This window comes from Eschrichtius robustus, chromosome 4 (genome assembly GCF_028021215.1).
Source record: "Eschrichtius robustus isolate mEscRob2 chromosome 4, mEscRob2.pri, whole genome shotgun sequence".
Classification (NCBI taxonomy): domain Eukaryota; kingdom Metazoa; phylum Chordata; class Mammalia; order Artiodactyla; family Eschrichtiidae; genus Eschrichtius; species Eschrichtius robustus.
The window spans coordinates 496,069-519,950 of NC_090827.1; the positions used below are offsets into that span (position 1 = coordinate 496,069).

Sequence of the window (23,882 nt, forward strand, 5' to 3'; positions counted from 1 at the left end):
CCATACACATGGACAGAGTCTTCTTAACCCAAAGTCAGATACAGGTTGTTTTATTATAAATGTTATCAAAATCCAGAAGAGCCGAGAGGTATTCATCATTTTGTAATGCAAAAGAATATTTATCTTTGTAAAAGAGTATCAGAAAAGCATTCATATTTTACAGGAATTAGTACATTAACACAAACTAGAACAATCAAGACACAGTTCCTTTTTGGCATAGTTAGATATTTAGAATATTAATCAAATAGAATATCAGTTTGTCATTTCTAAACCTGAGTCAACAAATACTCTTTTGAAATTGCTTCTGGTTGGTGTAAGGAAAAGAAATAGCGTCTTGTTTTTGATTTTCTTCTAATAAGGAGAGTGATAAAGGCCAACCGTGAGAGGAAAAATGGGATGTCTCAGTTCTTTTCAGTGGTTATTGCCACCTCTACAATATTGCTTTTAAGATAGTCTACACTAGACAGCGACCGTGAATTTGAGAGAGGAGATACTTACATACGTAGTACTTGATACAATTTTGTTATTTAACTCACACAATACGACTGTACTTATATTCAATCAGAAGAGCAGCTTTCATGCTCTGAGGTTCTTACACGGCCAAGCATAATGACTGCAAAAGAGGAGACGGACCTCGAGGACCAGGGACCAGGTGGAAAGCCAAAGGGATGCACAAAAAAGTAGTTAGGATGGGAGTCCAGGAAAAATAAGCAGAACACTGGGACAACAGAGGCTGGGAAACACATTTTGGCTGATACCCCAGATTAATGAGGTTGAACTTTGAAAGAGGTGGTGCGTCCAACTGATGGGCGGACAGACAGGTGAGGTCCTGATGCTGATAAAAGCTTAGAGACAATTGGAACCAAATAAATGGCCCTAAAATTGAAATGGAAAGTAAACAATGAGACTACTTTCGCCAGGGAAGCCGCGCCACCAGGAGGATTTAGAAGTTTCACGGCCAAGAGTAAGAGAAAGAGTGAGAAAATGTGAGAAGACACACTGTGCCTCAATCCGGCAAGAACAAGAGGAGGAGATAAAATGTACTGGAACCCTACGGACCGTGAAACCCCCAAATAATTTGTCTTCCAGGCAAGGCTACTTGAGATTTTCCTATCACTTGGTTGCCATATTGGTCATTTAGTTTCGATCAGGCTAACTGTCTGCCTTAAAAGGTAACTTTGTCTTTCTGCTTCTTTCTGCACGATCTGCGCAGGTCACGGGCGAGCAGCATGTGCTGGGGAAGAGCAACTGGCCTTTCAAAATTCTTATGAAACTCCATCCTGGAGGGCTGGGAATACAACTGGGGGGGCACACCTAGGTCTAGGTTGGCTATTCTTGTATGCAGGGCAGCTTGGGCTGGTGATTTTATCCCATAAAGGAAAAGGACTTCTTATCACCATTTTAATCCTATTGGAAAGACATCATTAAAAATAAACAGATGGCAAACAGAAACAATAATCAAACAAACCAGATAATAGCCTTTTCAGAGTGAAGAGACCTAAAATACCTCCTAACCTGACCTTCCTCCCAGTAGGAAACTGTTCCACAGACTTCCTCCCAGGCCACGGTGCTGGTTTTCTTCCTTCTGACTTTGTCCATCTCTCTCTAAGAAGAGAACATTCTACAACTTATCAATAGTTTCAACAGGACCAGGCCCTAGAACCTGTCTTTTGCAGGTAGTTCCCAAAGCCTAAAGGTGAAAATGCCAAGATGAAGTATCTCATCATGAGCCTTCAGTTTTGTATCTGTCTCTTGATCTGGTGAACATATCACACGAATACAGCAGAAACGGATTCTGCAATACCTAAGAAAAAGGAAACGATCAGTACTACTCTATTTCCTCCTTATACGCCTTTTAGATAGCAAATTAAAACAATTTGCATCTGGGTTGGGAAAGAGTTAATATCTACTAAGAAACTCACTCACTGGTGATAAGTTACCTGTCCATATAGACACGGCAACCTCAAACGCAGATATTAGGAGAGACACCTAATATTTTTATTTCAAGAAACTATTAAAAATCCCAAAACGACTTACGAACTGAACAGGTGAATGTATGTGAAATCTGTATCGCACTCATACATATTGCTTAGAGGCAATACGATAATTTATGGGATTATTTTAAAGACAATTTGAAAATCTAAACTCTAAGATCTGAACTTCAACAACAGTTCAATAAATCACCAGCGTGCTCTGCGTTCTTAGCACAAAAGGACACAGATCACGATGTCATGGCAGAAGTGATTAAACATCCTATTTGAAGACTGGATTTCTCTGCGATTAGCCGCGGCTTTGAAACCTCTTGGGGCCGCGGAATGCTACCCGCCTTCCGCAGCTGGTCACAAGAGTAACGTGATCATCTCAGGGATTTAACTTTCAGGAAATACTCCCTTTCAGAAAGGATCTGGATTCCTGTATAATGACCAACCAGGCCGGGCCTTGGAGACTTAAACTGGGAAACGGGTACAGGGGAAAGATGATCCCGACTCACCCTTTGCAGCTGGGGGCTGGGAAGAGGTGGGGATGCAGGGTCCTAACCAAGGTGATGCTGAACTAGCATCCGGATCTCGTCCTCGCAGCACCCCTGCCAGGGCTGTGAAAGCAGCCGCCCCTCAGCCCAGATGCAGGCCCCTCGCTCCGCAGCTGGGGACAAACTGTGGGGGCAGCAGGGCTTCCAGGAGTGGCAGCGGCCCTTTATCTGCAGAGCCCCGGTGAAGATGAAAGCAGAGGCCTGGCCGGGGTGCTCGTGCTCTGGCTGAAGAGCTTCTGTGAGGCTGACTCTTGTTAATAAATAATTTATGAAAAATTCTTTACTGGGGTGACTGAACAGGCCATTTATTAAACAACACAGGTGCTGCTCTGTGGAACGACTGAGCTGCCGTCGCTAGACGGAATCAAAACATAAGCCCTCAGATTTTTCCGTAACTCTCTTTTATCATAAATATCACAACCTGGGGTGTTCTACAATGTTTAAAAAGTTGTATACACAGCATCGTTTGGGTCCAACTTGATTCAGAAAATATGCTGATTTTCTAGATCAAAAGTTTTAGAACAGAATTTGAATATGGATTTTAGAATATGTTTAACATACTCAAATAGCTATTTTAATTTGGTTTGTTGTTAATTAATAAAAAATGTTGTTATTCAACAAAAGAGCATGTTTGGCATTCTCTTAAGCCTCTCAATTCCGGTGAGTAGAATTTTTTGCTGGAATTCTGTAGGTGACGAGGGGCATATTAAATCAGAAACAGCCCTGATATTCAGATTTTCACCCATTTTGATACAAAGAAAAAGTGATTCTTGATGATCCTAGAGAAGGTATTATAATACATAAAACAATGGAAAGTAATACAATTATAAAACGTAAATTTGGAATTGGAGACATTTTTGGGAAAGCTCAGCCTCCTAAGTGGAGTTTTTTCTGGTTTGGGAAGTAGTTAACTTGGGTAAATTATCGCCATGTCTTACAAGGTTTTGCTCATTACACTGGTTTTTACTACAGTCCCTCTTCCTTGTAAAAGCATGAATGTGTACAATAGTGTCTTTTTAAAAAAAACACTGTTGTATTTTTATCAGTTAGTTAAAGGGTGACAATTCTTACTGTAAAAGTGATCTGAGTACCCTGGACACACACTCTGGACCAGACGGGCTGTAATTTTAATCTATTCACAGTCTCTCCCTTGACGTTTAGCCTGGAGTTTTGAATATCAACTCACGACTCACCACAAATGTTTCCTCCCATTTTTACATGGACACAGCCGTCTATGCCCCAGGAAGTTCCCCAGGAGTTCCTCACGATCCAGTACGGGGTACTTCCTAAAAAACATAAAACAAACCCTGGAGAACATATTTCTGGTGAAAGAATGTTTACTTAAAGTTCAGTTCTTGAAGAGTACAGTGGCTCTAAGAAAAAGGTAAAAAATGTAATGAATTGCCAACAAACCAGCCAAGTCAACTTGAGCAGTACTAGTGTCACACGCCAATCAATGGAAAATGTGTTTGAATTCATTTCACTTAATGCAGTTACTGCAGAAAATGAAAACACACATACTTTTCCAGGGAATTAGAAAAAGGAAAAAAAAGAAAAAAAAAAGGCTTGTTAGATAAGTATGATGAAATAATAAGCACTTCTCTTTCCCAGCAGTTACCCTAAACATTCCAGATGGAGAATGCCCATTATTTAGATCAGGAATTTAGTGTCACTTCAACAAGGCATCTACCAGATTGACAGTGGGACCCGCAGGGCGTGTATACCTGGAAGTTTAGTGAAAAGTTGTAAAGCTCATGAGGACTTAGACGTAATAGGACCAAATTTCAGCGTTTTAAAGGATGGCAATCACTTGTCAAGCTGGAGTTCAAGCTGCAAAGCAATTGGTCACATCTCACCAGCACTCACCTGTTTTATCAAAGCCGGTTACCAGAACGGCGTGATTTGCTTCTCCACTAGAGCAATGATGCTGTATGATGCCTCCCAGATAATCTTGCCAGCTCACGGCGTCTACTACCACTATCAGAGGGCCCAAGGTAAGCAGTGCTTTCGCCATTTCGTCTTCGTGGTCACTACCAAAAGAGGAAACGTTTGGTTAAGAAGTTTAGTTTTTCAGGTAAAAATATTTTATAAAAGTGATCTATTTAATCTGTACATGGGTAGGAGTAGTTTTGGTTGCAATTATCAAGCCCTAATCGATGGAGGCTAAAAGAAGTCTGGAATACCGGCAGTCCAGGAGGGCTGTGGGACACCAGGATACCAGGAACTCTCCCGAGGTCAGTTCATGGTCCAAGAAGGCTGCTGGAGCCCCAGCCATTTAACACGTATTTCAGACAGCAGGAAGTAGAAAGGGGAAGTGCTTCATTCCTGTTGAGATCCCAGAAGTGATCACACATTCTGCACATATCCACATGGGTCTCATAGGCTAGAACTCAGTCCTATGGCCAAGTCTAGCTTCAGGGAAGATGGGAAATGAAGTTTTGTAGCTGGCTGTCAAAGTACCCCGCTAAAATATAGGGATGCTCTTAATAAGGAACGTGGAAAGCCTGGGTGTGTGGCAATAACTCGTCGTCTCTGCCACACCAGGTAAGAATCAAGAGACCAGCCAACTTAGGTCAGTGATCGTCAAATAAAGAAACTACAGGGAAGGGTTATGCAAAAGTGGTGAATGTAGTTATAGGGCAGGATAGATGCTAAGATGCCAGGAGAACTAGGACCGGACTGGGAAGACAGCAGGAGATGCAGTTACTGCCTTCCTACAAGGCCTTGTATTGATAAAGTCTCATGTTACACAGCATTCAGCCTTCATGGGTCTTAAAAGTACGTGATTAAACCATTAATTTGCATTTTTAAAGGTCAGCTTTGTGGGTGCAGGACACTGAAACCAGGTTACTGATATTTCAGGCCATTAAGACAGCTTTTGGTAGTTTATTGCTGCAGCAAAGCATGGCGGATTAGTGCCCTGAAAGAGTAAATAAGCCCTCATCATGTCAGCTGGAGGCTAGTTTCTATCAAGGGGATATTCTGTCCACAGACGAGGGAAAAACATGAGTGCGTAACAGTGGGATTTACTGCAACAGAAAGGACACATTCATTCTAAACATTCACTCATGTTACCTGTCAAGGTGAAGATTTGTTTTTGGAGATCTGTAAGCAGGCATTTCTAATTTTTGCTACTGTAATAATAGTTGGTGTTCATTGAGATGACCTAAGACAAGCACAATTACGAAATCTGGGAAAGCACCGTGGTAGGGTATGGGCTTTGAGTTTCCACAGAGCTGAGTTCAAATTCCAGCTGTATGCCACGTCACTGCACCCACCTTCAGAATCAACCTAAGGATACAATTATAGGTACAGACTTTGTGGCCTGCCTAACCCATAAATCATACTGGAGGTTTACAATAAACATTGTCTCTCTCCCTCACTTGTCTAATAAATTAGTTTTGTTCAGCACAGGTTTTAGTGTATAATGTATATTTTATTTTATTCAATTTTGGGGGATGTTTTGTAATCTGACCATGACAAATATGATAATCTCTGTATTAACCAGAACACAACTGTCTCCACCTTTTATTTTTTCCATTTTATTTATTTATTTTTTTGGCCGCACCGGGCGGCCCACGGGATCTTCCTGGACCAGGGATCGAACCCGTGCCCCCCGCAGTGGAAGCAGAGTCCTAACCGCTGGACCGCCAGGGAAGTCCCTCCACCTTTTAAAGGTTACAAAAGCTATACAGTAAATACAGGACATCAGCGACACCTTACAGGGACGGTGTGAGGAAAGGAGGAGGATGGGGAGGAGAGAAGCTGGTCAGAACGCGGAGGGCAATGGTACCGTGGGGTGATGGAAATGGTTTAGTTATAATCTCTGCTCGAGGCAGGACTAGGGAGGTTTCACAGCTGTTGGAAAGTAGGAAATAGGAGTGCACGCCACGGTCTAGACCGGCAGGGAAAGGCTCTCTTTCGCCCCAGAACTGCGGTCACTTGTCTTTCAGAGCAGTGTGGGCTGGAAACAAGTTAAAATATGCTCCGAACAGTATCTTTATTTCCATTTTTAGCCCAATATGGAACTACTATCATATTATCAAATCTTGTTCCATGAGCTTACTACTAATTTTACAGATCAGTGAGATGCAAATCTTGCAGTCTTTAAAGAATTCTCCTAATCTTTACTGTCATCCAGATTTGGTGATTAAGGCGAGTCTTGCCCATTACAGACCCTGGGTAAGTGCGTAGGCTTACACCTCAACCTCCCTAGAATTCAGTGTGGTACACTGCCTCCTAGTGTTTCAGTCTCTTGTTATATATAGTAGGTTCTTTCCCTTTTTGTTTGTTTGTTTGTTTGTTTCACCCATAAATATTTTATTTAAGAAAATTTTTATTTTATATTGGAGTGCAGTTGATACAACGTTGTGTTAGCTTCAGGTGTACAGCAAAGTGATTCAGTTATACATATACAAGTATCCACTCTGTTTCAGATTCTTTTCCCTTTTCGGTTATTACAGAGTACTGAGTAGAGTTCCCTGTGCTCTACAGTAGGTCCTTGCTGGTTACCCATTTTATATACAGTCGTGTGTGCATGTTAAGCCCGAACTCCTAATTTATACCCCTGCCACCTGTCCCCTGGTAACCGTAAATTTGTTTTCTACGTCTGGGAGTCTTTCTGCTTTGTAAATACGTTCCTTTGTACCATTTATTAGAACCCACATATAAGTGACATCATATGATATTTGTCCCTTTTGTTTATTTAAATAGTCACGCTCATATCCTAGTTTGACTCCCGAAATGTTTCTCCTGAGGTCTGATGAGCAAAAATGCAGAATGCAGCCTGAGTACGAATGATCATTTTGCTTTTATGACTCAGTCCGGTTTTTTCTTTTAGATCTTTTTAGAGTCACCACAAGAGTTTTTGAAGTTTTTGGCTGGTAGCTGTGCCCTGGGCTGATGTTGTCTGAGACTACTCAGAAACTAAGAGAGCATGACCGTAACAATAGAGGTCGGGGAAAAAGCACGAGCTTCAGAGTTGGCCTGACATGAGCCCTAAGTGGGCCCCGCGGCTCAGGTCCTCCTGTGGAAGCGGTAACATTCCAGTGAAGGGGCCTGCCCAGCGCCGGGTCACAGCAGACGCCTGGGGACCTTCCCACACCCTCCGGCCCTCACCCTGCGGTGTGGCCAGGCAGCCAGGGTCCCACTAGGAGACCCTGCAGCTCCTGCCTGAGGCCCTTCTCCCCTCAAGAGCCTGGAAAGCAAGCCCATGCCCCACTGCTACCTCCGCTGCGCCCTCATCTACTGAATCCTGGGAGGTGATGTGCACCAACTGGGGCGGGACGTCATCCCTGACACGCACATCCTGCCCTGCATCCCAGAGGCCCCCAGTAGGACTGAGGGCCGAGTTACCCTCGGGACTAATTTGCGTCCCGAGGACGCACGGCTCTTCCGCTCTGTCTCACGCCCTAGTCCCCTCCCGGCGCTTCCTGGGGTAACTTCCTACAAATCTGATGTTCTCTGCTCTGTCGTAGACTTTCCCGGCTCTATTCACGGCAACTCCATCCTTTCAGTCTTTCAGGGCAACAATCCCGGAGTCCCCTGCGATGCTCTCCCGTATGACCTCAGAAACGTCCCTCAATATACCCTGTGGGGCTTTAGTCTCCACCAGGCCTAAGGCCATTCCTACAACACTGCTGAGGTTATCACTGACGACCTGTCACCTCATCACTTGCCAGTCTTGTTCTTCTCTCCGTGACAGTCACTCTGGCTTCCTTATTGCTCTTTAACTACGCCAGACCCATTTCTGCCTCAGGGCCTTTGCATGTACAGTTGCTTCTGCTGGGAGCGCTGTTTCCCCAGGTATCTGCAGGGTTACGTCTTCATTCACATGTCACCTCCTCAGGGACCCTCTCCCTGGGCTCCCGTCCTGAGACTGTACACCCCTCCCCATGTTTCCTCTTCACCTCACTGCTGCTTTGTTCTCTTTAAAGCTATTTCAGCTAACAGACCAGGCATACTTTTATTTCTTTCATTTATTTCTTGTCTCTGTCACTAAACTATAGGCCTGAGGACAGGATTTTTGTCTGTTTTGTTCACTGCCAAATCCCCAGAACCTAAAACAGGGTTCAGTAAATATTTGAATAAATGAATAAATCAAAGGAAGTTCTTCTTGCAGAGCCTAACGCGGTGAGCTTGCCGCTGTGTTCTCAGAGTTAACTGTTCGCTGTAACGTGAGGGACTTTACAAGGCCCTCTGCCTTCTAATCCAACGGCTGGAGGAATCCTGCTCAGGCCCCGAGCAGTCACCTTTGCATTCTCTGCCTCTCCCTCTCTCTCTGACGTAGACTAATGCCTATTATTCTTTTGTTTCTTCCTAACTTTTTCAATCTGCTACTCATGACGAGGGATGCCCTGAGTCCTTTCTAATGACACTTTGGAGATGCAGTTCCTTCGTGTGCAGACGCTTCCCTTAGACTCTCCAGGGGCTGACAGCTTAGAGACGCACTTGCTTGTTTAGAAAGTGCGTGAACTTCTCCCTCAAGGGAGCTGGGGACCGTTTATCGTGGATTCGGTGCGTCCTTCCCTCGGGGCCTGAGGCCGCCTGGTGAGAGCCCCTCCCGCAGACGCAGACGGGAGCCGGGGACGGTCGGCCGTCCTCGGACGCAAGGAGGCTGGCGTAGTCAGGTTCCATTTCGCTCAAGGATCCAGATCCGCCCGTGATTTCTTTCAGATCCCATGAGGAGACTCCATCTGGACCCAGCGATCCTTTTATATTTACGAAGTAGCAGGGCAGTGTGTCACCTTAGCTGAACTGATTTTAGTCTTTCTGCTTTCTCTGTTTCGAAACGCTGTGACAAGCTCCCTTCACAGTTTTAAAAGATGAAGCCAGGCGCTGCATGACTCTCCTTCTCACCCCTGAGCACCTATTTTGCACTAAATCAAATGGTCATAATGGTCCTCTAGCCGGCTCTGGGTTTTCCATGTGTTTTGAAAGCATTTTTAAATGATTCTTTTCTCCTGAATCTGTCCAAAGTCTCTGTACCCTTCCAGGCCCACCACAAGTCCTCCTCCCCGGCCTCCCCGTCGCGCCTACAGGATGTGCTGCGTCACCTACTCTTCATATGCTCTGCCTGCTTGCCTCTGATATGGACACTTCAGTTCGTGTTTTTCGGACAGCTGATCGCTTGAGAAATGCAAGGAACCTAGAGTGCGTTCAGAAATGCTTCTTGGTAAGTAGACTGCTTGACATTGGCTGGAGTCTACGCCAAGCACTCTTTCACTGATTCATGAGTAAGACTGAAATACGCTAAGGGTAAGTGAGACACTTAAACTTGGTAAGAGGTGGTGAGTGTCAATTATACCTTAAACTGGATTTAAATGTGTTAATTTAAGTGTGTTGTTTCTATTTGTAACGACGTGGGAGAAAGTAGATCATATTTAAGAAACAACGTACATAGACCTCCACATGGATTACCAGTTTTCAGTAAGAAGTCCATTTTAAAACAATTAAGAGTAGGCAGTGATGCTGTCAATCAATTTATTAATTCCAAATAATCAGTAGACAATAAATTAAGAGATACAGAGGAAACCGCAACAGAAGGAGACACTTACCGGAAGTCATAGGCAGAATAACCTTTGATTGAAAATCCAAAATGGGAGTCAGAAAAGTAACGGCACAGACCATTCTGGGCTTTAAACGGGTATTCTGAATCTCTCACCAGCTTCACTTGCATCTAAAAGAAAATGCGCACCCAAAATTATTTCTGTCACACGGTTGTGTTAGAAATCAAATAGAACTCATTACCATGTGTCAAAATAAGATTAGCCTTGGCCACACCTTCATTGTGTGGGTATTCTTTGAGTTATGAAAATCTTACATTAACGCTTTAGGTGTTTTATAAGGGCATCCCGGGTAATTAAACTCAATGTCCTTCTTTGTCTTTGGCTCCTGCATTTCCTGCATTCCGTTTCCTGGGACCTCCGGTGATCTGATGATAAGGCCTGGCCCTCCTCCTCCCGAGGGTACAGGCGTGTAAACCACTCAACTTCCACGGCTCTGGCTCTGGGTTGCCAAGCCTTTGAGGCTCAGGCAGGGCAGTGGTCCTGGGGTGTGCTCACAAGCGTACTTCCATCCACTTCTCTCGCTGCCATTCAGCTGGCAAATGCCACACACCGTACAGCTGTCGGGACGGAACCCTCCCCTTCGGAGAGCAGGGCTTATGCGAGTGCGGGCACACGCTCTACCTACTGCCGCCCATGACATGTACAGAGCGCACCAGCGTCCGGTGTGCGGTGACTCAAAACACAGCAGATGAGCAAGAGGGGGGCCCTGGAGCTTGGGGAGCGCCGTCGTGACGACCTTTCACAACACCTCATGGCTGGCTTCACGCCACTGCTGCTGGACCTAGGACAGCGTCAGAGGGTGTGTATGTGCTGGGGAAGCGTCTGGAGGGGGAGAGGCAGGGCGCAGCCCCGTGCCGGCTACTGACGTGCAACGTGGCCCCAGCCCTGCGCCTACAGAGAGCACCCGATCGGCTGACCGCTAATCCCCTGTAAACCCGAACACTCAGAAGTTCTACGGAAATGAATATGCTCTCAGCTTTGTGAGTCATGTGACACACATCTGCAAAACAAAGCATCTGTTAAGTAATGTGAGGAAATAAACATAAATATTTTTCTGAACACCGACTGCAGGTAAGATTTTTCACACTTTGGTTTCTCTATTGATGGCTGACCTGCCCAGGAGCCATTTTTTTTTTTTTTTTTTTTTTGGCTTAAAAATCTGAAATTGATTTTCACACGGTTCTGGACACTGGAAGTCCAAGGTCAAGGCGCTGGCAGGGTCAGCGTCTGGGGAGAGCTCTCTCCTTGCGGTGCAGACGGCCACCTTCTCACCGTGTCCTCACAGGGCAGACAGAGCTCTCGTTCTCTTCCTCCTCTTCCGATGAGGTCACAGTCCGATCGGGTTAGGGTCCAACCTTATGACCTCATTTAACCTCCAGAGCCTCCTAAAGACTCTATTTCCGGATACGGTCACATTGGGAAATCTTCTGATTAATTCAAGCTCTGGTTAGCTACATTTCCAACCCTGAAAACATTACTTAGTAAATGAGAGTAGATTGTCTGAATTCTGAACGCACATTGAACAAGCAGCTTAAAAGGCTGTGGACCTAGTCACCTTGCTGAGCCAGTTCAAAGCGTTGAGCGGGGACCCTCCGTTGCAGCCGTAGTTGCTGTATGAACAGTCGAGGACCTGCTGGACACTCAGCGCCTCCAAAGGCTGCCCTTCTATGGCGCACGCAGACTCCACTGCTCCCACCACGGTGAAGGCCCAGCATCCGCCACACTGCCAGGAACAGGAACAGGATGGTACTGACTATCGAATAACGCGCAAATCAAGCCTGCCGACATCGCTAATATCTCAGATGATCAAATCAAGTGAGCACAGTCTGGAGGCCCACAGAATATAGACGCCGATCCCGTCGACCTTCTAATTGAAATAAAGAGACGAAACCCCAAATTCTCTTGTAAGCATCAAAATCTAGTTATTCATGAAAGGTAAATTGGTAGTATCTCTATTGCAGGTTAGACGATGCAAAATAAAAGTGAAATTTAGAGACTGGGAAAACACTTGAACTGATGGTCTTTTTAAAAAACGAGTCTGCCCAGGCAGAGAGAGCAGACTTGTGGTTGCCAAGGGGGAGGGGATGGGGGAGGGAAGGAGTGGGAGTTTGGGGTCAGCAGATGCAAAGTAGTGTGTATAAGGATGGATAGGCAACAAGGTCCTCCTGTACAGCACAGGGAACTACATTCAACATCCTGTGATAAACCATCATGGAAAAGCATATGAAAAAGAATGTATATATATATATATGTATAAGTAAGTTACTTTGCTGTACAGCAGAAATTAACACAACATTGTAAATCAACTACACTTCAGTAAAATACATTAAAAAAAAAATAAAAACGAGCCAGTTCACTGAACGGGTGGCTTGCCTCTAAGGTGTGTACCAACGCCCACCCCGGTCTTCCACCCCTCTGCTCGGCCATCCACCTCCCCCCGGGGAAGGCAGGGATGAGGTGAGCGGGGCTGAGGATGCACGTGCCTACGTTGGTCCCTTTCACAGACGGACTCAGGAACTGGGTGAATGACTTCGCAGCCCATCACAGTTATGAACACACAGGAAACGTCCCAATGATGGAGCCCCAAACTGCTCGTTCCTCACTGAGATACTGGCTGACAAGTCTTCCTGAGTCTGGGTCTCTTAACTTCCTCTCACTGGACAAACTAGAGCAAAAGAATTAAAGGGCTGGTCCTACACGAAAGGGAGGAGGTGGAGGGAAAGGATCAAGAATTTCATACAAGAAGGAAGAACTGCAGGAAAGGCAGAGAGTGGGATTTGAAACTGGGCGGAACTGTCTTAATCCCGGGAACAGGTACTGCAGGCAAAGAGAGGACGCACAGCTGGTGGTCTTCGCGGAGGGAAGCTCTGAGCCATCCAATGGCCTCAAAGTGGTCTTATTTACACCCTAGCTTCAGTGCCTGGGGCAGGGTACGGCATTCACTAAGGGACATTCCAGCAGGGTGCCCACCCCTTGAGAACTGTAAATGCAGGTCACCTTAGGTTACCCACCTACCGCTGCCCCAGGGGGACAGTCCCTGCTCCAAAACATCTTTCCTTTAGTAAGAAGATTCCTAATTAAAAGTTCCCCTTTAATACAACATAAGCACACCCTGGATGGACTGGATTTCAGACTACACCACCCTTCATTACGAATCCCAAAAGAAAGCCAATGATTTGGTGGTAAAATTTAACCCACAACAATGAATACAGAATCTGAGAAAGCAAAAAGGATCATCCTGACTAGATGGTGACCGGGGAACTGCTGGGTCCAAAGTGCTGGTCTCATGAGAGGAGACTGAGTGACCCATTGAGGTTTCTACTGCAGACAAACTGGGGCCGCATCCCCGGGGTTAGGGACCCACTTTCCCAGGTCAGCGGACATCCCCGTGCCCAGCGCGGGTGCGGGGCAAGCGCATCTGCCCTCCAGCGCCTGCCAGAGAGATGGCTCGCCTCGTGAATGAGCACGCCTACCCACATCTGGGGTCCCGCTTTCCCTCTGATTCCACGTGATCTTCACAGGCACACTCACGACTTCTGCAAGGTAAATGGCTGCATTTTTTAAATTTGTTTTTTATTGAGTACAGTTGATTTACAGTGATGTGTTAATTTCTGCTGTGCAGCAAATGACTCAGTTATACATATGTATATTCTTTTTCATTTTCTTTTCCGCGATGGCTTATCACAGGATATTGAAAAGAGTTCCCTGTGCTGTACAGTAGGACCTCGTTGTTTATCCATCCTATATATGTACAAGTCTGCATCTGCTGACCCCAAACTCCCAATCCTTCCCTCCCTCACTGCCCCTCCCCCTTGGCAACCACAGGTCTGTTCTCTATGTCTGAGTCTGTTTCTGTTTCGTAGATAAGCTCATTTGTGTCATATTTTAGATTCCACATATAAGAGATATCGCAGGGTGGTAAATGGCTGCATTTACTGCAGGACTTACACACTTCTTTATCATTTAACACATGTAAAACCACACTGCCACTTTTACTACTTCCCTGTCTTTTTTTAGTGTGTCACGAAGTCTTTAGCGCTGAGTCCTAACCTCATTTCTTCTCTAATCCCTCTCATTTTCCCTGCCTGATTTTGCAGAGTTGGTGATTTCTAGGAACGTCTGTGTCACATTCCAGCAGAACTGACTGCATTTTTAAGGATCACGGGTACAAAGTGTGTGATCCTGTAGGGGTGGGGATGGAGGTAGGGCTTCTGAGGGAGTTCAGGGATGAACCCAAGAGGCCAGGGCGCACGGGGGGCAGTGCCTGATGTCACGTCGTTTCCCTTTTGAACGGCTCAAGCGTCAGTGGTCAAGTTCACCTCCTCCAGCCTTCCACCCGCTCTTCTGCAGAGGCCTGGGGACCGTGACAAGGGGGCTAGGCAGCCAGGGAGGGGCGCCCACAGAGCTCACCTCCAGAGTGAGAGCCCGGCCTGACATCCGTCTCCCCCACCAGGGGTTCTCCTGGCCTTGCCATTTTTTGATGATTGGGGTGTGCTTTCACCTACAGCAGTGATGGCTCCTTTACAAGTCTGATCGAACTTGACCTCAAGAGTGACTCAGACGCTGATTAAAAAGGAAAAGAAAACAAACGTACTGTCTGCTGGTTCCTCACTGGGGTGACGACGTGCTTGTCCCTCCAGTCAAATCTTAACGGCAAAGACAGGTTGGAGATGGATGTGTGCGTGCCTGCCAGAAACCGCGGAAAACTGGAAGGTCTGCTTCGTAAATAAATAGCTGAGGATACACATGAAAAGAAAAGGCAACCAACATTACATTACAGGGATTCCTTTTGGAGGGACGTTTCAACAGAAACAGTGGAGTTTCTGATAAAGTCTGCCTTTTGTGCTTTTCCATACATGAAATGGATTAGCCGAAAGCTACAAAGATGAGAATCCCTCCAATAGGGTCGGGGCTGTCACATAAAATGACGTGTTTGGTAGAAGCAGGTCAAAAAAAAAATGAGTATAATTGACATCGTTTGTTTTATCACAACCCATGGAACCATGGGTGTCTTGAATAGAAACAGCACAGAAAACTGCAGGAGAGATGAGGTATTAGCCCTCAGAGCCACGTGGAAATGTCTATATTTACGGTATTTAGTTCTTAAGCAATAATTAGAAGAGAGTGACCATGGATTTATTTTTCTAACTGTCAGCACCAGGTACATGCTTGACACTTATTAAGCATTTAATAAATATTAAGTGTTACTCAATTTACTATCTTCACAACTGAACAATGCTCAAAAGTTAAGGAAACAAGTTCAAGTCAGGAGACTAATCAACTAATAGCCCCATCGCACCATACCTTTAAACTCTTCAGGGAACAAATAAGAAAACTGATTTATTCCATAGACGGCAGTGGAGTTTTCACCAGGAAATAAAGAATTCAACTGTCGATGTCTATTAAGACTTTCCTAAAAGGAAACAAAACCCACACTCATTTATATCACCCATGTTAACTTTCCAGAGCAATCTGCATATAACTTACTTGGAGATAGCTTTCAGATGCAAAAGTTAAAGCTTGATTTATTTCCTGCAGATCACGATGGAAGGTCATCTAAGATAATCAGATTAGATTTATAAATGTTTTGTATTAAAAATATTATCTGATTTCAGGAGTAATTTTTGAAGCTGGGAAAGAATGTTCCAGGAATTATAAATGGATAACCGTTTATAATTCCTCTTTACTAAGCACGTTGGAAGCACTAAATATATGTTTATTTAACATAGTGGAAAAAATAAAATAAATTGCAAATAAACACTAGACACTAGTGGGAATTGTCGTCAAAGAGTATTCATGTGATAGAACAACTATGAATCTGGGAAGACTGTCTTCTTGATCTTCGTATTTCCCAGCACAACTAATGAAGCATGAAAAAAGGAGTAAGTAACTAATGAATCAATAAATCTGATTCTCCTTGAGCTTTATAGAGGTCTCTGTTTCATTTTGGGTAAAAAGGCTTTGGGAAAGAGATGCAATCCTGGAAATGTCCCAGGAAGATCGTCTGGTTTGTCTTTCCAAAGGGAAAATTGGACCATTGTTTACAGATTCCTCAGCTTTGAGTTTTGTGATAATAATCTTAGGCTTGTCTTTTGTATGAACATGCCTCAATTTCCTACTTCTAACCAACTGTGTGGGATAAATAAAACTTCAGGAGACCACCATTTGGTAAGTTTCCAGCTCTAGCTATTCTGTACTTGCTTGTGCACTTACGTGTTCATTGCGTGTCTGTCCCATAAACCTATAAGCAAAATGAGGGCCAGGCTGGTCTGTCTTATTCGCCACTGTGTTCCCCTCACTGAGCACACACCTGGCACACAACAGATGCTTAATTAATATTTGTTGTTGAATATATGCATAATTACATTTTATAGACGTCATGCCCTTGATAGTGCTAAGCTGCTTTTTTTTTTACATATGTATATCTATTCTTTTTCAGATTCTTTTCCATTATAGGTTATTAAAAGATATTGAACATAGTCCTCTGTGCTATACAGTAGGTCCTTGCTGGTTATCTATTTTATACACAGTAGTGTGTATATGTTTATCCCAAACTCCTAATTTATCCCTTCCCCCCCTTCCTCCTTTGGTAACCATAAGTATGTTTTCTATGTCTGTGGGTCTATTTCTGTTTTGTAAGTAAGTTCATTTGCATCATTTTTTTTAGATTCCACATACAAGCGATATCACACGGTATTTGTCTTTCTCTCTCTGACTTATTTCACCTAGTATGATAATCTCTAGGCCCATCCATGTTGCTGCAAATGGCATAAGCTGTTTGTTTTCAAGCAAATTATTCCTGGGACTTACCATAATCTTATTTTTTCCTTATTGAGCATACCTGGAAGGATTGTTAATCAATGAAATGATCAACAGTTATTGAGTTTTAGACATTTAAAGATAATCTTGATGAAGCAAGGCTTTGAATATAATTTGGAAAGGAGATGTAAAACTCTATAAACAGAACTGAAATGCAAAGCAAGTGTGAGTAGAGGCCGTGTGACAAATCTAAGCCCGCGACTGCAAACTGCTGAGGGGTTCAGAGCCTGCCTTCGTCCTGCAAGCCTCTACTGGCCACTGTTGCGAGCTGGAGGGATGAGGGAAGGCCTGAGAAGGTAGGACCTTTATGGATGTACGGGAAAGGCCGCGGCAGCCAGGAGGATGGGCCTCACAGACCATCCACAGGGAGCTTACCCCCTGCGTCTGAATTGCCAGGACTGCGGGGAGGGAGGCCCTGGTGCTCACAGGCCGCACCCAGGCCATGGCCAAGCACTCGGCCGCCTACTGGGGAAGGGCCTCCACTGAAGACTGGTTTGGGGTTCGTGTGTCCCCATGGCCTCCTACTCTCCCCTGGCCTGCGGGGCGTCTAGGGCACCCCTGCCCTCACCCCTTCTCTCAGCTCAGAGCTGCTGCAGACACTCTCCCTGACCCTCCCCGACTTCCTCTCTCAGTCCTGAATCCTGGGATAGAGAAAAGAAAGAAAGAGAAGACACACAAATCACCAATATCAGGAATGAAACAAGGGCCACTACAGACGCTTCAGGCACTAGAAGAATCATATTCTGACCACTTGAGGCCAATAAGTTTGACAACCTACGTGAAACGGACAAACTCTCTGGAAGACACACATTACCAAATCTGGATACAAGAGAAACAGAAAACTTGAACAGCTTTTTATCAAGTAAAGGCATTAAATTCCTAACTGAAAATCACTCCACAAGGAAAACTCCAGGCCGAGATGGCTTCATTGGTAAATTCTATACAATTAAAAAAGAAATACCGATACCAATACCAATTGTACGCACATTCTTTGAGAAAACAAAGGCGAAGGGAACTCTCTGCAACTGATTTTATAAGGCCAGTATAACCCTGATCCCAAAACCAGATAAAAACATCTCAAAGAAAGAGAAATACACACCAATAGCCCTCATGACTGTAGATGTAAAATCCTTAAGAAAATATTAGCAAAACAAATTCAACAATTTATAAGAAAGACAATACATCATGACCAAGTGAGGGCCATTAAAAAAGACTATGTTGGTTTAACATCTGAAAATCAATCAACATAATACACCCTATTAACGGAATAAAAGAGGAAGGAAAACTATATGGTATTTTCAATAGACACAGAAAAGGCACTTAACATAATTCATAATCCTTTCATGATAAAAATTCTCAGCAGTGAATGAAAAGAAACTTCTTCAACCTGATGGAAAGAATCGATGAAATGCCTATTTCAATCAGAGGCCAACTTCGAACAGAATCCATTTGTGTCTTATTCCCTACTGAATTAGTCAGAAAACCTAGACTATCTTGTTATACATAGTAGATGTTAAAGTACTGGATAAATGGATGGACAGATGAACAAATGACTGAATCAATTCTGACCCAAGATTTCAAGTTTCTGGTATATTTTCATTTTGGCAGTGTATGCACGAAGCTAGAGCCGTTAGAAATTGCCACCTGAACCACAGTGTCTTACATCACTTTCACCTCTTAATGTTTCTGTTAGATAGAAATTGCGGTTTAAAGCATTCTGGATAAAGTTTATATGGAGGAAATAATCCAGATCTTCAGGGGCTGTTTACGGCAAACATCTGTGGTCCATTCATTAGGATCATTCATTGTAAAATGACCTTCTATTTATACGTAAACAAACATGCCTCAAAGTACACATAATTTTATTTTTTAAAAACAGAGCATGTAGTCATCGAGACAAGAATTTTTAAGGTGGAGCTTCTGAAATTTTAGGCAAAATCATACGTGCATTGGCATACAAATACTATTCCGAGGTGAGAACATACAACTTTTATTGGTTCCATTATTGGGTCTGTGGTCTCCCACCGGGGTCAGACCAGCTGCTCTGTGGTCAGACAGGGAGCCTCGGTAAATGTCAGTCCACACCTGGGCTGCAGCACAAAGAACAGGCTGAACCCAGCGGCAGGGGCTTCCTGACCACCAGAAGCTTCTAAGGAGCGAAAGGGCAGAGGGGCAGCTGCTGTCCCCCCCTTCCCCAGTCACGTATCCTGTGAGGCGTCCCATAATCATCCCAGGAGGAGCCTGGTCTTCACCCAACAACAACGAAGTGTCGGTGTGTGTACAAGTATCACAGGTGCCACCTGACTTCCGCTCAAGGAATATTCCCGGGGAACTTAGGAAAACCCGTAAGGCAGGGATGACAAAACCTTTCACCATGAACCCATGACGGTGAAAAACATTACTAATCAATCAGATCCTTTCTCTAACTGTGTCAGCAGTTCCCTGAATACCTTTCCACTGTGTTTTGGGCAGCCACTAGTCAGTCATCAATGCACTGGCAAACAAGAGGACACCTCTTTGCTCTCCCGAAATAAGATACCAAGATCCAAAGACTACAGCTCCTGGTCCTCAGTATTTGTCCACTTTTCACCCTAAAACCTCTCCATTCTCCCTAGCACAACACAGAGCACTTTATAATTTTATTTTAATTTTTAAACTTTTTTTTCGTTTTAAGTTGATTATGGAGCCAGGGAATTTTCTAGAATCTGTACATAATTTACCCCGATGCGTAAACAGAGAATCTCAACTTAACCAATTCCTAATTTGACATAATTTTAAAGAGATAAAGCTTTGCAGAGTTATGCTGAGCGTCAGTTACAACACATTTTCATCCATCTTGCCAGGCCAGAGGGGTGCTTCCCAATGCTTGTGGGTACCCAGCAAGCAAGGCCCTTTCTATCTGCTCACGTTCAGCTCTGCCCCGGGTCCGAACAGCTGTCTAGGTTCAAACACAGTTTCCAGCAAGTGTGGACAGAAGCCCTCGTTGCTCTCCCTTCCGGGCCCCCATCTCAAGAACTAAACTCCCAGTGGGAGCAATTGCTTTGAACATCTTTCAGGCTTTCTCAGCTCAAAGTTCTTAAACTTACTGAGAATCTCCCTCACTCTGCCCTTGTCTGCTTACAGCTGTCTATCTCCTGGCATGCACCCTTGCAGAACCCGAGAGGAACGTATTTTCTAGACATCATCTCCTGGGTATGGCCTCTAGTACGAGTAACTATACAATATGAGTGAATACATATATATTTATAAATTATATAAATAGCATAGGTTTAAAATACATATTCATTACTCTGGCCTCCTTGTGACTTCAATCCTCAATTCTTTTATTTTTGAGAAGTACAGCAGTGCTTTTATTTCTTCAGTCAATGAATACATTAGCGGTATGGGTGGGATTGATTGTTTTCCCCCTAAGGTGTTAGTTCACCACCATATGCCACCAAGCTCAGGGCAGGAATGGAATACAGGACAAAAACTTTGTTCTTAAGCGATTATATCAGTGCCTCTGGTTTTGAAAGCTAGAGAAATAAATTGGCGATAAAAATACACATCTTGGTTTGGGCAAAAAACAAGAATGGACAGAATCAGGCAAGGATGGCACTTCCTAAACACTGGAGGTCCAGGGCAACGAGCAGGAGAAGTAGAAGAGAGCGGCGCTACAGAACCCCACGAGGAAGCTCAGGAAAATACCAGGAAAAATAATAAATGCGATTCCACTACGCAGCAGGATTACTGATTTCATACTTGCTTTTGATTAAGAAAGAAGGAATTTTCTTTGATAACAACTTAAAAAATGATAATGACCTCTCATGATTTAAAACATATTACACAGTATCGGATACATATTGAATAGAACACAGTGAGGCCAACTCTAAATCATTACCTCTTGCAGCTTGCTTGGTTTCAGGAAAAACCTTATTTATACTGAGCTAACTGGTGTGTTCCTGAGTTTTAATGCTGGCGTGCATCTGAGATTACCAAACCTTTTCAAAATAATCTGAAAAGGAAATGAAATGCTTCCCCCTTCTCTAAATCGGCCTCCACCAAGTCAGGGGAATTTGCAGGGGGTGCGCTAGTCCAAGGGGCCCGGGTTCAGGAGAATCATAAACGGGCAGGATTCCCTGAGCTCGCTGAAGGCTGGCTCCGTGCGGATAAAATCCCGATTTCGGAAGGAGGTGGCCAGCGCCCCCTCGGAAGATGGGCAGGTTTCTCCGCCTACTTCCGCTTCCCATCCCTGAAATGCACAGTTTGGGGAGGCGGCGAGGACGCCCGGGGGCTCCAAAGGCGGGTGCGCCTTCCAATCAGGACCACCTTGGACGTAGCCAGTGGTCACCCGCAGCTGCACGTCTTTCCTGGAGGACCCCTCTGTGGGTCAGCACGGCCTGGTGGAGAGCGACACCCGGACACCAGGGACAGAGGGAGAGGCTCGCGGGCGGCAGGCCCGCTCTGGAACGCAGGCGCGTCACCGGACTGCGCGCAGGCGACCCCGGGGGTGGCGCTCCGGTGGCCCCTCTGTCTCGGGACAGGAAGCCCGGGGGACCCCGGGGGTGAGCTCAGGTCTCCCTCCCCCTCCCGGCACAGGAAGCACGGGGACCCCGGGGGTGCGCTCAGGTCCTCCCCCCCCCCATCCCGGGACAGGAAGCCCAGGGGACACGGGGGTGAGCTCAGGCCCCCCTCCCCCATCCCGGGACAGGAAGCCAAGGGGACCCCGGGGGTGAGCTCAGGTCCCCCTCCCCCTCCCGGGACAGGAAGCCCAGGGGACCCGGGGGTGCGCTCAGGTCCCCCTCCCCCTCCCAGGACAGGAAGCCCAGGGGACCCGGGGGTGCGCTCAGGTCCCCCTCCCCCTCCCGGGACAGGAAGCCCAGGAGACCCCGGGGGTGCGCTCAGGTCCCCCTCCCCGGGGGTGAGCTCAGGCCCCCCTCCCCCATCCCGGGACAGGAAGCCCAGGGGACCCGGGGGTGCGCTCAGGTCCCCCTCCCCCGCCCCGGGGTGTGCTCAGGTCCCCCTCCCCCTCCCGGGACAGGCCGGCGGGAAGGGCCCCCGGGGAGCGCGGTACCCGGAAGGCGGCGGGCGGGTTGCGGCCGCTCGGCGGGGCCGGGGCGGCGCCGGGGCAGCAGCCGCAGCAGCAGCAGAGCAGCCAGAGGCGCCGCAGCTCCATCGCGCGCTCCCTCTTCCGGTCGCGGGCTCCCGCCGCCGGCGGGTCCGGGGCTTGGGGGCCGCGGGCGGGGCGCGGGGCTGAGAGGGTGACGCCCCTTCTTCCCCGCCGCCCGGAAATGGGCGTCCGGCGGCCGCGAACCGCGGCTTCGCGCTGTGCTGGGCGGGGCACCCGCGCGGGAGCCCGTGCTCCGGGGTCGCCTCCCGCCTCCGGAAGAGAGCCTGAGGGTCGGCCTCGCGCGGGGGTGACAGTACCGCTGTCGCGTGACCGCACTTGCTGCGTCAGGCGCCTTCTGCCGCCTCCTTTTGTCTCGGATGGAAAGATGCAGGCAGCCGCGGAGTTTAACTTCACCTTCATCCTGTTTCTTCTGTGATGGGCTCTGACATTGGGAACCTGATTCCGAAATAATGTCTGCGAATCTGCACGGAGCCATTCATTCAGCAGATGTTTATTAAATACATATCAAAACGTACAGTTGTGAAAATAATGCACGTTTCGGTTTATTACATTATGGCCGTTTCAAACTTTGGAAGCCAGTTTCTTCATTTGAACAGAAAGAGAAACGCAGCGTTTAATTCTTAGGTTTGTGGTTCAAATTTTGTGTGTGTGTGTGTGTGTGTGTTATTTTAGACTGTTTTAATTCCTTTGTACAAGCCAGGTGCATTTTGTAGTTTCGGCTCATTTTGTAGTTCAGAAGAGTGGGGCTCCCCAGATGGTCCCCAAACTCCCCGCCCTGCAAGCGGCAAACCCAGCCTGCGGCCACTTCCTGAAACCTGTGTCCGGGAACCAACAGGGCTGAGGCCAGCTCTTAGGAGACACGTGGGTTTCTGGTTTTCCGTGAGGAGTGAGAACTGCAAGTAGGCCCAGGGGAGAACGTTTTATCAGCATCCCTGCTCAGACCATCTTGGGGCCACGGCCTCATTCCCTGGGGCGTCTCCCCGGAGGGAGCTCGCTAGGTCAAAGCACGTGCCCATGTCTGTCTCTTGGGCAGTGGAGCTGCGAGAGTGTTCCGGAAGGATAGCTTTAGTTTTAATGGTACCTCGTTGAGGTTTGATTTTTGCCCTCGTTAGCATATTTCCACTTCCCTCTTTGCTCTGCCAGCATCTGTTCCTTACACCATCCCTGATGCCCCAGGACCTTTGCACAAGCGGGTCCCGCCTCACATCACTGCCACCTCCTCCTCGGGGAAGCCCTCCTGATGCTCTCAGCCTGGGACGGGCTCTGGCAACAGAGGCTCCCGGAACAGGCACTCCTGTGAAGCTGCATAGTTTCTCCTTTAAATGTGAGCTTGTCTTCACTCCCAGCTGGCCCTGATGACTGGGCAGGTGGTGATGGCGCAAGAGCTCCCCGAAGGTCTCCCTGGGGGCCTGGGCTCCCCACACACTTTCCCTGTGTCCCCAGCCCACGGATCCCGGGCCAGACCAATGACGGTGAAACCTGCGCCACTCATTCAGCCACAGCTGAGACCACGTCCTCCTGGTGCACCTCCAGGCCAGGGGGGCTTCCTGGAGGAAAGGGCCTGCAGGTCTGGGAGGCTGGGCAAAGGACTTAGTAGAGGCAAGAAAAGATGAAATGTTTAGGAGGTCCTGGGGGTTGGGGAGGATGTGGCAGAGAGGAGGGGCTACAGGGGGTCAGCCTCCCACCCTCTGCCAGCCTGGGTGGGAGGGTGTCCGGTACTGAAGGACAGACGAGGCCCCCCGCACCTCGGGCCAGGCTTCTGCATTCTGCAGCGCTGGCGAAGGGGATGAAGAGGCCCGGGGAGGGCAGGGGGGCCGAAAGCGCAACCTCTCTCCTCCCACCCCCGCCCTCGGCG

At 46.7% G+C, this 23,882-nt stretch overlaps 1 protein-coding gene across 3 annotated transcripts; it reads right to left on the reverse strand.

Moving 5' to 3' along the window:
* Positions 1-47: 47 nt before the first annotated feature.
* On the reverse strand, positions 48-22,280 carry CTSO (cathepsin O). Of its 3 annotated transcripts, none has more exons than XM_068542376.1 (8): positions 21,971-22,280; positions 15,403-15,511; positions 14,693-14,832; positions 11,654-11,821; positions 10,087-10,208; positions 4,397-4,560; positions 3,724-3,816; positions 50-1,804 (listed from the first exon to the last, which is right to left on the reverse strand). In XM_068542376.1, the coding sequence occupies exons 1-8, from the start codon at positions 22,070-22,072 to the stop codon at positions 1,770-1,772; spliced, it is 933 nt and encodes a 310-aa protein (XP_068398477.1). In that variant the 5' UTR covers positions 22,073-22,280; the 3' UTR covers positions 50-1,769. The 3 variants fall into 3 exon arrangements, with proteins under 3 accessions (XP_068398478.1, XP_068398477.1, XP_068398476.1); XM_068542375.1 differs by lacking the exon at positions 21,971-22,280 and adding an exon at positions 16,312-18,030; XM_068542377.1 differs by lacking the exons at positions 11,654-11,821; positions 21,971-22,280 and adding an exon at positions 16,312-18,037 and having other exon boundaries at positions 48-1,804.
* Between the last annotated feature and the right edge of the window lie 1,602 nt (positions 22,281-23,882).